Source organism: Prionailurus bengalensis, chromosome C1 (assembly GCF_016509475.1).
Source record: "Prionailurus bengalensis isolate Pbe53 chromosome C1, Fcat_Pben_1.1_paternal_pri, whole genome shotgun sequence".
Lineage (NCBI taxonomy): Eukaryota > Metazoa > Chordata > Mammalia > Carnivora > Felidae > Prionailurus > Prionailurus bengalensis.
The window spans coordinates 14,920,775-14,936,415 of record NC_057345.1 but is presented as its reverse complement, the minus strand read 5'-3'; the positions used below and the strand labels follow the sequence as shown (position 1 = coordinate 14,936,415).

General features: G+C 48.6%; 1 protein-coding gene across 1 annotated transcript; it reads left to right on the top strand.

Annotated features, from left to right (window-relative positions):
- Window positions 1–6,953: 6,953 nt before the first annotated feature.
- MUL1 (mitochondrial E3 ubiquitin protein ligase 1) lies at window positions 6,954–15,116 on the top strand. Its single transcript, XM_043573941.1, has 4 exons — window positions 6,954–7,214; window positions 11,088–11,175; window positions 11,584–11,704; window positions 13,131–15,116. The coding sequence occupies exons 1-4, from the start codon at window positions 7,095–7,097 to the stop codon at window positions 13,858–13,860; spliced, it is 1,059 nt and encodes a 352-aa protein (XP_043429876.1). The 5' UTR covers window positions 6,954–7,094; the 3' UTR covers window positions 13,861–15,116.
- Window positions 15,117–15,641: the final 525 nt, after the last annotated feature.

The window sequence follows — 15,641 nt, the reverse complement described above, 5'->3', positions numbered from 1 at the left end:
CCTACTGTGGGTGCAACCTCTTTTGGGAAATCCTCGAAACCTACATCCTTCCATGAGCTTCTGATAGCAGCATCCTCAGAGATGGACTGCGAACCATCTTGCTGACCTCCAGACAACTTGGTCCCTCCCTCTTCATCAGACTTTTCACGAACTGCCTTGAATCGATCTTTCAGATGCTTGCCCATGTTTTCTTTCCTTTTTCCTTTTTATATTTCAAGTTTTTACTTAAATTCGTTAGTTAACATACAGTGTAATATTAGTTTCAGCTATACCATCTAGTGATTCAACACTTCCATACAATACCTGATCCTCACTGCAACAAATACCCTCCTTAATCCCCATCACCAGTTTATCCATTCCCCCCCCCTCCCCACCGCTCTGGTAACCATCAGTTTGTTCTCTATAGTTAAGAGTCTGTTTCTTGGTTTGCCCGCCTCTCCCCCGCCCATGCTTATTTGTTTTGCTTTTTAAATTCCACATACGAGTGAAATCATACGGTATTTCTCTTCCTCTGCTGACTTCTGACCTACTCAGCAAAATACTCTTTAGCCCCATCCATTTTGTTGCAAATGGCAAGATTTCATTCTTTATTTATGGCTGAGTAATATTCCATTGTGTGTGTATATATATGTATATACACATGTATGTATATATGTGTGTGTACATATATGTATATATATGTACGTGTATACACACACTATATCTTCTGTCTTTATCCATTCATCAGTTGATGGACACAGGCTAGTTCCATAGTTTGGCTATTGTAGATAATGCTGCTATAAACATTGGGGTGCCTGTATCCCTTGAGTTAGGATTTGTGTGGTCTTTGGGTAAATACCTAGTATTGTAATTGCTGGATTGTAGGGTAGTTCTATTTTTAACCTGAAGAAATGTTTAAACCTGAGCATTTTTGCACTAGGTTTGATGAAGGATGGGCAGTTGTGGAGAAGTGTGATAGGACAAAGGGTATGAGGTAAGTGTAGTTAACTGGGGGAAATTTAGCAAGGCTTGTTTGTTATGATTTTCTTTTTAAAAATTTATTAATTAATTTTTTAACTTACATCCAAGTTAGCTAGCATATAGTACAACAATAATTTCAGGAGTAGATTGCTTAATGCCCCTTCCCCACTTAGCCCATCCCCTCTCTCACAACCCCTCCAGTAACCCTCAGTTTGTTCTCCATATTCAAGAGTCTCTTACGTTTTGTCCCCCCTCCCTGTTTTTATATTCTTTTTGCTTCCCTTCCCTTGTGTTCATCTGTTTTGTATCTTAAATTCCTCATATAAGTGAAGTCATATGATATTGTCTTTCTCTGACTAATTTCGCTTAGCATAATACCCTCTAGTCCCATCCATGTAGTTGCAAATGGCAAGATTTCATTCTTTTTGATTGCTGAGTAATACTCCACTGTGTATATATAATACACACACACCCACACACACACACACCACATCTTCTTTATCCATTCATCCATCAATGGACATTTGGGCTCTTTCCATACTTTGGCTATTGTCGATAGTGCTGCTGTAAACATTGGGGTGCATGTGCCCCTTGGAAGCAGCATACCTGTATCCCTTGGATAAACACCTAGTAGTGCAATTGCTGGGTCGTAGGGTAGTTCTATTTTTAATTTTTTGAGGAACCTCCATATTGCTTTCCAGGGTGGTTGCCCCAATTTGCATTCCTACCAGCAGTGCAAAAGAGATCCTCTCTCCACATCCTCGCCAACATCTGTTGTTGCCTGAGTTGTTAATGTTAGCCATTCTGACAGGTGTGAGGTGGTATCTCATTGTGGTTTTGATTTGTATTTCCCTGATGATGAGTGATGTGGAGCATTTTTTCATGTGTCGATTGGCCATCTGGATGTCTTCTTTGGAGAAGTGTCTATTCATGTCTTTTGCCCATTTCTTCACTGGATTATTTGTTTTTTGGGTGTTGAGTTTGATAAGTTCTTTATAGATTTTGGATACTAACCCTTTATCTGATATGTCATTTGCAAATATCTTCTCCCATTCTGTTGGTTGCCTTTTAGTTTTGCTGATTGTTTCCTTCGCTGTGCAGAAGCTTTTTATTTTGATGAGGTCCCAGTAGTTCATTTTTGCTTTTGTTTCCCTTGCCTCCAGAGTCATGTTGAGTAAGAAGTTGCTGCGGCCAAGATCAAAGACGTTTTTGCCTGCTTTCTCCTTGGGGATTTTGATGCCTTCCTGTCTTACATTGAGGTCTTTCATCCATTTTGAGTTTATTTTTGTGTCTGGTGCAACAAAGTGGTCCAGGTTCATTCTTCTGCATGTCGCTGTCCAGTTTTCCCAGCACCACTTGCTGAAGAGACTGTCTTTATTCCATTGGATATTCTTTCCTGCTTTGTCAAAGATTAGTTGGCCATACGTCTGTGGGTCCATTTGTGGGTTCTCTATTCTGGTCCATTGGTCTGAGTGTCTGTTCTTGTGCCAGTACCATACTGTCTTCATGATTACAGCTTTGTAGTATAGCTTGAAGTCCGGGATTTTGATGCCTCCAGTATTTGGTTTTCTTTTTCAAGATTGCTTTAGCTACTCGGGGTCTTGTCTGGTTCCATAGAAATTTTAGGATTGTTTGTCCTAGCTCTGCAAAGAATGCTGGTGTTATTTTGATAGGGATTGCTGCCCCATGTTTTCTACTAGATCAACATATTTCCTTTTTGCCATGGCTGTTGGGAAGCTCACAGTCAAGGATGGTGTCCACTTGTAACGATTAACTCATTCTAGGGGCCTAGTAACAGGTCGTTTCTTGCTTCCTTTAGCTGATTTTTGTTATTGATTGATTGCCTTTTAAAAATTGTTTATTTATTTATTTTTGAGACAGAAAAAGAGAGTGAGTGAAGAGGGCAGAGGAAGAGGGAGAATCCCAAGCAAGTTGAGTGCTGTCAGCACAGAGCCCGATGCCGGGCTCGAACCCATGAACTCTGAGATCATGACCTGAGCTAAAACCAAGAGTCAACGCTCAACTGACTGAGCCACCCAGGTGCCCCTAAGTGATTGATTTCTATATTTGTTTTTCATATATCTGTTCTTTGGTATGTTCTATCTTAGGAAGTCATCTCAGATTATTTACCCAAACAGGTGCAGTTTCAATCATCGTGAAAAGAAGAAAAAGTCTCCTGTACTCTGCGAGAGGTTAGGGGGCATGCCCTGTACATTATCCTCATGACCCACCGTATCTGGGAGAGTACATAGCATGCGGAAAATGCTCATTAAAAATATGCTAAATACATTATATAATTCCTAATACTTATGATGTTCGTGGCTCTCCCCATGGAAAGTTCTGTAAGGACACTGAATGACAATCGGATGTGAATCTTTTCTATTTTCTGTCTCCTGTGGCACCTGTCTGGGAACATCAGTGCAGTGGCTAAGATCCCAGTTTTCCTTTTATTTGGTGCCTGGACTCTGCTAAATGCCTCACTGGACGGACAGCCTAAGAGGCTCACAGAGAACTGTTGCTCCTCTAAGAGAAAATCAATGATAGAAGTCTGGTACTCAGTGTTTCCAGTGGTGGCAGTGTCCTTGGTAACCCATCTCTCTCAGGTTTGCCCCCCAACTCCCACCTCCCAGAGTCTCCGCCTGGTGCGTTATGAACTTAACTCACTCTCTTGAAATCAGAGGCTCATCTTTACGTCGTGATTCAATGAGGACAGCCATTCTGAGCTGGGAATGGCTCCCTAGGGACATCTGGCTGCAGCGGAAACTGCCCGTCTCTCAATCGTTCCTAACAAGATCCACATCGTGCACATTTCAAAATGGCCCAATAGGACTGTGCTCAGCATGGCGAATGAAGGATTTTAGCCTTTGGCAAAGAAATGGCAGGGTTGGTTAAGATCAAACTGTTTCATTTAAGACTGATGGTCTTTTTTTTTTTTTTTTAATTTTTTTTTTAATGTTTATTTATTTTTGAGACAGAGAGAGACAGAGCATGAACGGGGGAGGGGCAGAGAGAGAGGGAGACACAGAATCGGAAGCAGGCTCCAGGCTCTGAGCCATCAGCCCAGAGCCTGACGCGGGGCTCGAACTCACGGACCGCGAGATCGTGACCTGGCTGAAGTCGGACGCTTAGCCGACTGCGCCACCCAGGCGCCCCAAGACTGATGGTCTTTTAACAAGCTCCCAAGGAACCCATGAAATGGTCTGTAGAATAAAGCAAATAATCAGAACCCATAAACAAGGACCCTTTAGTGGAGGTGCCACACCTGTTTGCGTTTTTACATTCCCTTTTTTGTTCTTCCCCCTGCTGTGTGCTAAGGATATAGGGATTTTGATGATGAAAAAGAAAAAAAAAAAACCCAAAACCAGATTAGATCATGTGCTGCTGGTTCTCAGCCAGCTTTACTAGATTGCATCTCCCAAATGAAGAAGTTGAAATTTTTGTTTTGACATTTAGGAGCCTACAGGACCTGACTGCCACCTTCCTTTTTAATTACTTGCTCCCCGTTCTCCGTCATCACGTGTCCTGGGCTCGGGCTGTCCCCAGCCAGCTCTTGGTAGCTTTGCACTTTTTGCTTCTTTTCCTTCCTCTGCATGAAGGCTTTCCTACTCCCACCTCCCCACTCCACCCTCCGTCATGTTTACAGAACTCAAATTCCTTCCCTAGTGAGGAGAGGAAGCTGCACCTCCCTATGCGGGCGGAGTTTTGCTTGCCCTGATTCCATTGGGCCTGGATAGCAGATAACTGTCCATTCCGCTTCTCCCCAAGACCCTACACTGCCAGAGGGCAGAGCCTGGGTATATACGGTTGTATCTTCTAGTGCCCAGCCAGAGCCTCGGATGCAGGAGGCTCTCATAATCATGGGTTGTGGAGCGGCGTGTTCTTCTTGTTCTTTTTGAAATCAAGTTTTATTAGTTCAAAACATGCCATACGTTCATGCTCAACAGGTACAAAAGAGTCAAAAGTCACCCTGTGCTCTAGCCACCAGATTCCTTTCTATGTAAACAACCAATATCATCAGCTTTTTATGAATCTTTCTAGATATATGTAAACATATATATTTCCCCCTCCTTTTTAAAAAAGTTTATTTATTTTGAGAGAGAGAGAGAGAGAGAGCACGTGCGCGAGTGGGGGAGGAACAGAGAGAGAGAGAATCCTAAGCAGGCTTCATGCTATCAGTGCAGAGCCCAACATGGGGCTTGAACCCACAAACTGTGAGATCATGACCGAGCTGAGATTAAGAGTAGGATGCTTAACTGACTGAGTCACCCGGGCGCTCCCTCCCTCCTTTTCGAAATAAATGGGATCATACTTAAACAGGTTTGCACTTTGCGTTTTCACATTACTATGCTCATATACACCTACTTAAAAAAATTTTTTTAATGTTTATTTTTTAGAGAGAGACGGACAGAGCATGAGCGGGGCAGGTGCAGAATGAGAGAGGGTGAGACAGAATCTGAAGCAGGCTCCAGGCTCTGAGCTGTCAGCACAGAGCCTGACGCGGGGCTCGAACTCACAAGCTGTGAGATCATGACCTGAGTCGAAGTCGGACACTCCGCTGACTGAGCCACCCAGGTGCCCCCCGTATACACCTATTTTTAAAACTTACTTAACCAATTAACTATTGATAACGTTGACATTGTTTTTATTCTTGTTATTAAAAAAATGCTGCAATGAATAATCGTGTATATTTGTCATGTTCAGATGTGTAAGAATTTATGTAGGGAGAATTTCTGGAGATGGAATTTCTAGGCCAATGGGTGTGGGCACTTTTACTCTTGATCTTCATTGCCTAATTGTTAATTATAAGGAATGTGCAGTTTCACACCCATCAGCAATATATGACAGCCTCTGTCCCTGCACCTTTGCCAACACAATGTGTTATTAACTTCTGGGCAAGTTCCATTAAAAAAATTAAAGTTAGACTTCCATTGTAAGTGTATATGCGTGTGACAAATTCACGATCACCTCTTGGATTGAAAATCATCAAAAGTATCTGGGGATGTTAACAATCTGGAGATTCTAACCCCATGTTCTTGGTTACACTCCAAGTAATTCTTGGTTGACTCCAAGGATAATTAAGGAATGTGGTCGAAAATGTCATGGATAGCCAATTTCTTTAGTAAAGAGGTTTTATTTTTGTGGCGAAATTTACAGATTTTAGATGCATTTTACATATTAATTTTGACCCGTGGGTACCTTCCTACATTTTCAAGAATTTAAAGCATAACCTGTAGGAGCTAGCTTGATGAACACACGGATGTTTTGGGTAAGATTTTGTGTATCTTCTGATTATTTTAGTTAAGAGATCACTAAAGAGGTCAGAAGATAGTCTGGAAGCTGTTCTATAGTCGTCTTGTGAGGATTAAATGGCATGTCCGCAATACTTCTGTCACAGTACCCGACACATAACAGGCACTCAACAAAATAGCTGTAATTATTAGTTAGCAAATATGTTGTTGTAGGAGTGATGCCAGATTAAAGGGCTACTTTGGTGATATAATCTGCCCTCTTGGAGGTTAAGGGCTCTGGAGTGCGATGAATTCCTCTCTAGCACTCATTAGCAGTGTGACTTTGTGCATATTCCCTAACTTCCCCGGCCTCAGTTTTCGCGTCTGTAAAGTGGAAGAATAAAATCCAAGGCTCAAGGTTTGCCATCAGCTTAAATGTGCGATACTCCTAAGTGCCTGCTAACACTCGTCCTCTTCTTTCTTCTCAATCTACTGACTGGAGCCATCCAAGAACCCATCAAACAACCCAGTAAGCCCAGGAAACCAGAGGGATCGAGACCAGGGCGCCGCGAGCACGTCAACTGTGGCCGGTGCGCCGCGCGTCCAAGGGGAAGAAGGGTCAGGAGCGACAAGCCGTCGCCGAGCTCCCCCAAACCATCCCGCTCCTCCCCTCCGCGAAGGAGACCCAGCCGCCGTGCAGGCCGCCGCAGCCGGACGATCACCCCGGCAACGCCGCCTTCCGGTCTGCTCGGCCCCGCCCACTTCCGGTGCCGGCGCCGCGCGTCATCGCCTGGGGACCGAGAGCCGGTCTCGCGAAGGGCGGTGCGGGGGCGCGGTCCCGGGTGGAGGGCGGCGGAGCTCCGGGGGCGCGCGGCCTGACCTCGGCGTCGCCGCCGGCTCGCGGCCATGGAGAGCGGAGGGCGGCCCTCGCTGGGCCAGTTCATCCTCCTGGGCGCCAGCTCTGTCGTCACCGCCGTCCTGTACTCCGTGTACCGGCAGAAGGCCCAGGTCGCCCAAGAGCTCAAGGTCAGTGCTGGAGCCAGCCTGGCCTCAGCCGGGTCACCCCTGCCCCCGGTCCTGGTGAGCCCACGGTTCGCCTTGGGCCGCTCCAGCGTCGGAAACTTGGCCAGAGGGGAAACCGGCCCTGACAGGTGTCGCTCCGCCAGTCCCTGGAAGAGCTAGGACCAGAATTCGGGTTTCGTAATAACCGTTTCACTGCCCCCTTTTCTCCGAAGCCCCTCTCATTACTCGGAATCTCGACTTCATGACTTTATTCGACAACTATTTGTTGACCACCGACTCTCGGGGACCAAAGTCCCTCCCCTCACGGAGATCGCCTTCTGGTACAGGCAGACAGACAGTAACAAGTACATCAGATGGCATGACAGATGGGGCGAAAAATACTACAAAATAATGTGGGAAAGAGAGGAAATGCAATGCTGGAGAAAGGGAGGTTTGCTATTTTAAATAAGGTGACATTTAGCAGAGCCCAGGAGGAGGTGAGGGAGACCGTGCAGGTGTCTAGGGGAAGAACAATTCAGATGGAGGCGATAGCAAGTGCAGAAACCCTAGACTTTGCCCATTTATGTAACTACTCAGTTCCTTGCTTCTACAGACTCTTCCTTTTTAATATTTTAGTTATTTTAAAAATAACTCTTCCTTGGGCTGCCCTTTACAGCTTAGCACCTTCTCATCTTTTTTTTTTTTTTTTTTTTCCTTCACGATAATTTTTTGAGGTAGAGAAAATGACAGTTCCCTCCAGATTGCAAAGCAGGAAATTGAGAGTCAGAGGAAAGGTCTTACAGCTGGTCTGGTTGGAACTTAACGTGAGATCTTTTGATTCCAAGTGTGGGATTTTTTTTTTTTTTTTTTTTTTTTTCCTGATTGACCACATTGCTTTATTGTGAATGTCTGGCCCATGAGAGATGGACCTCTTTAGGTCGGAGGCAGGGTCTCATTTGTGCTTTGTCTTTCTTTCCTTCTAGGTTCTAACTCCGTGCTTGACGAGTGATAGATGCTCAGTAGATGTTTGTCGATTCCTTTTGGCTGAAATGTCCCAATATTGCAGTTAGGGCTTAACTTGACATTTATTTGAAGAAGGATTCCTAAACCAGACTCAGCTCATTATCATCATATCGTTTTCAGTGGAATCCCTGCTATCGAGGGGAGTGTTGGAATCCATCTGAAATGAACTGGGTTACCACGCAGTTGGATTTGTGGTGCATATGGCCTCCTCGTGAGATTCCAGCTGCCCAGTTGTTTTTCTGATTATAAATAAGTCACTTCTGAAGTGATTGGCTAGGAGTGTAACTGATAACTTCACTCGCTGCCTCTCAAAGTCAGAAATCAGGTTGGCATCAGGCTGGCTGAATGTGGGAGCTTTGAAACCGTGAACTCTCCAGGATCCGTTTTCGAAAAGTCTTGCCAGTTCCCAAATGAGGATGAAAAAGCCCCTTCCTGGAAAGAGTCGGGATTCCTAACATTTTAGAGTCTATTCTCTTGATCAGACTGCAAAATTTCCAGAGTAGGTTTGAGTCTTATCCTTGTGGATCTCTCATGGCGATGGGGATACATACTGCATGCCTGCTATGTGCCCGTCCCTGGGCTAGGCTCTCCCACACCTTAAGCTTCATTTAGTACACCTAAAACTCCGGTGAGATTTTTCTTCCCAGGTTTTTAAAAAGTTTTTTAATGTTTACTTATATTTTGAGAGAGAGAGAGGGAGACGGAGGGGCAGAGAGATAGAAACAGAGTCTGAAGCAGGCCCTAGGCTCTGAGCTGTCAGCACAGAGCCCGATGCGGGGCTCGAACTCATGAGCTGTGAGACCATGACCTGAGCTGAAGTCGGGTGCTTAACCGGTGGAGCCACCCAGGCGCCCCATTTTCTCTCCAGTTTTTTGAAAGTTTTGGAAAGGGACACTCAGGTAAATTAGGTTGCTCAAAGTCATAGTGGATACACTGGAGCTTGATTCAACCCCAGGTCTTTCTGACCCTATTCCCACTCATCTTTAAAAAAAATTCTAGGGGCGCCCGGGTGGCTCAGTGGGTTAAGCGTCCAACTTCGGTTCAGGTCATGATCTCGCAGTCCGTGAGTTCCAGCCCCGCATCGGGCTCTGTGCTGACAGCTCAGGGCCTGGAGCCGGCTTCGGATTCTGTGTCTCCCTCTTTCTCTCTCCTCCCCCACTCACGCTCGGTCTCTCTCTTAAATAAACGTTAAAAAAAATGTAAAAAAAATCTAACTGGCCATTCTGTGGTGGATACTTTCCCAGTTGTGTGACTTCGAGCAAATCACTTCACCTCTCTGAGCCTCCGTTTCCTTGTCTGTAGTTGGGGATAATAATGTCTACTGTATAGGGATGGTAGGAGCATCACATGAACTTACGCACTTAAAGTGTGTAGCTTAGTGCCTGGTGTATACAGCTGACCTTGGAACAACATGGGTTTGAACTGTCCGGGTCCACTTATCCGCAGGTTTTTTTCCGATAAATACAGGACGGCAAATGTATTTTCTCTTAACGATTTTTAAAAAAAATACTTTTTTTTCCTCTAGCTTGCTTTAGTACAGGAATACAGTGTAAAACACGTATACAAAATATGTATTGGTTGACTGCTTGTGTTATCAGTAAGGCTTCTCGTCAAAGTAGGCTATGAATAGTTAAGTTATATACAGATTTTCAAGTGTGGGGGGGCATCGGTACCCCTAACCCCTGCATTGTTCAAGGGTCAACTGTAGTGGGTCTGAGTGGTTATTCTCTAACGTATTCATCAGACACCTATTGGGCGCCTGCTATGGGTCAGGCACTGTTCTCGCCACTGGGGGGGGGGGGGACAGCGGTGAACAAGACAAGCAAGGTCCCATCATCTCCCACAGTTGAATAGTCCGGGGGAGGGAGACAGATAACAAACAAGTCGATAGACTGTAAGCGTGAGTTGCTAGGCTGCTATTTGTATTATCCTCACAGGGTAGGTGGTTAATAAGTTTGTATTGACGTGGCTCCTGTCGTTTACTGTATAGCACTAGCCTCACCTCACAGTGACCTCAGAGTGCCAAGTCCCCCCTCACTCCCAGAGGCTTTACTTGCCTGGCATCTTCAGATTTGTTGACGGCGATATGCCGCAAGTAGGGAGTGTCCTTCATTCATCCCCGAATGCCCAGCGCCCAGCACAGTGCCTGGCGCATGGATGCTCAGGACACGGTCATTGATTTTATCAATTCTGTTTTGTTTGTGATGCAGCGGGCGCCAGGCGTGGTGGGTCCCCACGCGCGGTAGGTCGGAGGCTGAACGGAGGGAGGGGTGGCAGGAGTAGGGAGGTGGCAGCGGCGGTCACCGTGCTCGCCTGCTTGTCCGGGGGTAGGACGGCGGACGGGAAAGCGGGAGAATAGCGCCAGCAAACAGAGCCTCACCCTGCAAAGTGAAGGCTCCCCTTTCCTGCCATGCGTAACGGGGAGCACGGCTGGAGATCTGCTCAGAGACCCCGCTGCCCGGGCCACTGCCACGCGTCTGGCACCCGTTTAGGTGCTTTACGCGTAAGGCCTTTGGATGCGCAGTTCGGTGTCGTCAGGAAGAGATTAAATCATGGTCAGTCTATGGTATGAAAACTGCTAAGTACCTTTGCTGTTTTCACCAAAAGAAGTTAAAACGCAAAGGAGGGTATGTTTCCGATAAGAGGAGAAAGAATGTGCACGGCACCCCGGTCTCTAGATGGCACACGCCTGGTTATGTGGTACAGCTTCTGGGACACAGCTTGGGGACGTGGTTCTCCACACGCTCCTTCCTGCCTGATTTCCTCATCCTCCCGACGTGAGACAAGCAAACAGTCATTTTCTTGTTTGGCCTTTAGGTTTGATAGAACGCGCAGTACTCATCAGAGTCAGCGTAATATGTTGTTTGCATTTAGGGAGCGAAAAGAATCCACTTGGGTGAAGACTTGAAGAGCATTCTTTCAGAAGCTCCAGGAAAATGTGTGCCTTATGCAGTTATTGAAGGTATGTTTATTTATTGGTAAAATTAAAAACTTCCTCTTCTGGAAGTTTGATAAAACTCTTGGCTGACCTCGAGGGCCTTTTGTAGCCTTGGGGCAGTGGTCCAGAACTTGGGCTTCAGGGTCAGAAAGACCCGGGTTTTTGCTGTGTGATCCTGGGGGCAACCACCGAACCTTTCTGAACCTCCCTTGCCCCATCTGTAAAGGAATTCCTCCCTTACAGGGCTGTGGTAAAGCTGAAATGAGGGATCCTTGTAAAGTGCTTTAGCAGAGCGCCCGCAAAACATAACCTGCCGTGATAATCATTTTCATCATTTTGGTTCATTAAGCTCAAACCAGACGAAATGTAAATCACCGTAAAAGGAGAGGGCGGAAGAATTCTTCAGAAGGCGAATAATTTGTTTCCGTTTAGGAGCTGTCCGATCGGTTAAAGAAACGCTTAACAGCCAGTTCGTGGAGAATTGCAAGGGAGTGATTCAGCGGCTGACCCTGCAGGAGCACAAGATGGTGTGGAATCGAACCACCCACCTCTGGTACGCATCCCCTCTCGCCTCGCCACCCCTCACGCACCCCTCACCAGCTCAGACGCTGGTGTCCCGCACAGACCAGTTTCTTCATGCTGACAGCGTGCTTGCGTGTGGCCCGAGGGCCTCTTCCATCAGAGTCCCCGAGGCATCTTGTTCAAATGCAGGTTCCTGGGCTGCGTTCCAGACCTACCGAGCCAGCATTCGCACCGTGGGGGGCGTGGAATCTGTTGGTATGCCCACTGAGTTTGAGAGCCACCGATTTACGGCATGGGTTCGTGAATTCAGCATCTATTGCAACAGTTTTGTGCCATCACACAGACAACCGTTTTTCCAACTGACCTAGTTTTTTGTGTGGCGTTGCTTTGTTCTGTATTTTGTTTTTTATCGTGGTAAGAGCGCGTAACGTGAGATCTACCCTTCTGGCACGTTTGGGAGCGTGGCAGGCAGTGCTGTTACTTCCAGCACATCGCCAGACTTTGTTCACCTCGTATAACCGAAACTTTCTACCCGTTGTACAACAACTCCCGTTTTCTTCTTCCCCAGCCCCCGGTGACCACAATCTGCTCTCTGTTTCTATGAGCGTGACCTTTTCAGATCGTCGTGTACGTGGAGTCATGCGGCGTTTGTCTTTCTGCTGAGTGGCCCAGTTCGCTCAGCACGACGTGCTCCAGGCTCATCCCTGTTGTCGTCGCAGACGGCAGAGTGTCCGTCTGTTCTGTGGCCGAGTGATGTCCCACTGTGTGCGTGTCACGTTTTCTTTAACCACTCAGCCGCTGACGGGCACCCAGGTTTCCGTGTCTTGGCTCCCATGACCAATGCTGCAGGGAACAGGGGAGTGCAGCTACCTCTTTGAGATCCTGATTCCAGTTCTTTGGGATGTAACCCCAGAGGATTGGGATTGCCGGATCATATGGTAGTTTTTGTTTGTTTGTTTGTTTGTTACTGTTTGTTTATCTCGTGAGAGAGAGAGAGAGAGTGCATGCAAGCGGGGGAGGGGCAGAGAAGGGGCGACCGAGGATCCCAAGCGGACTCTGTGCTGACAGCAGAGAGCCCGACGCAGGGCTGGAACTCATGAGCCGTGAGGTCATGACCTGAGTCGAAGTCAGATGCTTAGCCGACTGAGCCACCTGGGCACCTTTGTCGTAGTTCTATTTTGAATTTTTTTAAAGAAATCGGATGTTTGTTTGCATGTGGCAAAGAGAAATAAATGGCAGAGGTGACCTGTGACAGTGTTTATTGCCCACTGGTATTGCCCGAGAACCTAAAAAATTGAGCTTCCCTATTATGAGGCACTCGGATAGTAGCGATTTGTGTGTATTCTTCTAGGTATTTCAAACTTTATCCTGTCCTGGCATTTCGGCCATCCCGTCTCTGCCTGGGCATGGAGTGTTTGCTGTCCTTCATTTTATTTTGGGCTCTCTTGCTGTCTTAGGAATGACTGCTCAAAGATCATTCACCAGAGGACCAATACGGTGCCCTTTGACCTGGTACCCCACGAGGACAGCGTGGACATGGCCGTGCGAGTGCTGAAGCCCCTGGACTCCCAGGATCTGGGCCTGGAGACTGTGTACGAGAAGTTCCACCCCTCCATCCAGTCCTTCACTGATGTCATCGGCCACTATATCAGCGGCGAGCGGCCCAAAGGCATCCAGGAGACCGAGGAGATGCTGAAGGTTGGGGCCACGCTCACGGGGGTCGGCGAGCTGGTCCTGGACAACAACTCCGTCCGCCTGCAGCCCCCCAAGCAGGGCATGCAGTACTATCTAAGCAGCCAGGACTTTGACAGCCTGCTGCAGAGGCAGGAGTCGAGCGTCAGGCTCTGGAAGGTCCTGACGCTGGTCTTCGGCTTTGCCACGTGCGCGGCCCTCTTCTTCGTCCTCCGAAAGCACTATCTGCAGCGGCAGGAGCGGCTGCGCCTCAGGCAGATGGAGAAGGAGTTCCAGGAGCACGAGGCCCAGCTGCTGAGCCGCGCCAAGCCTGAGGACAGGGAGAGTCTGAAGAGCGCCTGCGTCGTGTGTCTGAGCAACTTCAAGTCCTGCGTCTTTCTGGAGTGTGGGCACGTTTGTTCCTGTGCTGAGTGCTACCGCGCCTTGCCGGAGCCCAAGAGGTGCCCCATCTGCAGACAGGAGATCACCCGGGTGATTCCCTTGTTCAACAGCTAACAGCCTGGAAGCCCCACAGGTAGACGTGAAGGGACCTCCCCCCCCCCCCCCCCCCCCCATCTTCTCAGGAATTTTCGTCTTGAGGCCTTTAGCAGAGCAGTGATGGGGGCAGCTGTTATCCTAGGTACGACCGAGGGAGGGGACTGGGGGGGAGTCAGATCTCACGCCTCTAGCACTAGATGATGCCTTTCCACCCTGAGGGGGACCCTTCCAGCACTGCCTCAGAATCCCAGCCCCACCCTGACTGGGTGTGGTGGCCTTGCATTGCTTCCTGGAACCTGAGGAGTGTGCGTGTGACTGACAACACCTCATCGCTCAAGGGCCCGAGCCAGTGACCTCTAGCTCTTCTGTTCCGGTGTCTTCTGGTCCTTTCTGGGGAATTGCTCGTTCCTGTGGACTTCAGCCTTGAGTGACTCAGCCAGCAGGGAGGCAGAAGTCGGGCTCTGGGTGCGGTGTGTGTCTGGAGGAGCTGCCTCTGAAGAGACTCTCAGTCTTGCTTGTACCCCAGGAGGAAGCCAGGCTGGCCGCGTCACTCGTGTCCCTTTCCCTCACCGGCTTACCTCGTAAACGTGTGCACATGTGTGTCAGGACGGAAGAGAGTGAAGTCTGGCATTTGCCTTCTACCTAAAAGATGGGAACTGGTCGGCAAGCTGAAGAGCGGTCACTTGAAGGGACAGTTGCGCTGTCTTGCGGTCCCTGGTGGTGAAGACGGCAGCTTGGCCGCGGCCCTTCCGGTGATCTAAAGGCAGGGCCGTCAGAGCGCTCCTCGGCCCTGGTTGGGACCTCCCGAGACCTGAGGGGGCCGAGGGCTGGCTCCAGCTCTCCCGGCCTGAGATCAGCTGGAAAGGCATCGCCACCTGAAGGAAGCGGTAAGGCCTCTGCAGCCCCGGCCTCCCGGCCATCTCCGCTTCCCTCCAAGGCTGTCACCGAGGACAAGCAGCCAGCCAGCACCCTGAGCACAGAGCCTTTTCCAGGGTCCCGCCTCCTCCCGTGGGAAAGTTAACATCCCGTGGGTGTAATCACATCGCCCCCTCTGGATTGCCGTTCACCCCCTCACCTGCCAGACGAGGAGGGGAACCTCTCACCCCCTCTGGGGAGTCACAGTCTTACACACAGCTCTTCTCTCCCTTCCCTGGCTCTGAACATCCATCCCCATCCTCCTCTGTGTGGGGGCGGTGGGGGTGCTCTCAGGGGGCTGACTCCAGTTCTATGCAGCGTCCGGTGTGGACAGCACAAATTAAACACGTTACAACCAAGTGTTAGCCTGTTGCTTTGTCAACAAAAGTTCGATGGTTAGGCTGAGGCTTGCCCGAGATGGAATGGAATCCCGCCGCGGTGGGATGATCTAGGGACCTCAAGGCCTCTGTGTGTATCTTCTTTCTCTGTAGAGAGGTGGCTGGGGGCTCCCACGCACAGGTGGTGTGCAGCTTGGGGAGGCGGAGGCCTGGGGGAGGGCGTTCCAGAGGCCAGCCTGTAGGTGCCGCTGGCCTCACTGAGACAGCCGTCTTTGAAGAAGTCCTGACCAGAGGGGCAGTGAGACCGTGGGACAGCCGTGGGGGGCTGGAGGATAGCGGGGAGGAAACTGATGTTTAGAGTGTTGTACTCTGTGCTCTTTCAAGCTTTAATTTCAAGGCAGGTTAATCCTCACAAAACCTGCAGGCTCTCATGGCATCTCTCACAGTCAAGGAACTAGCCCAAGAGGGGAAGTTCACTGGGCTGGGGGCTTGCAGCTGGTAGGTGCTGGCTCTACATTTAAACTCCCAAGATGTTTTCGAAGCCCC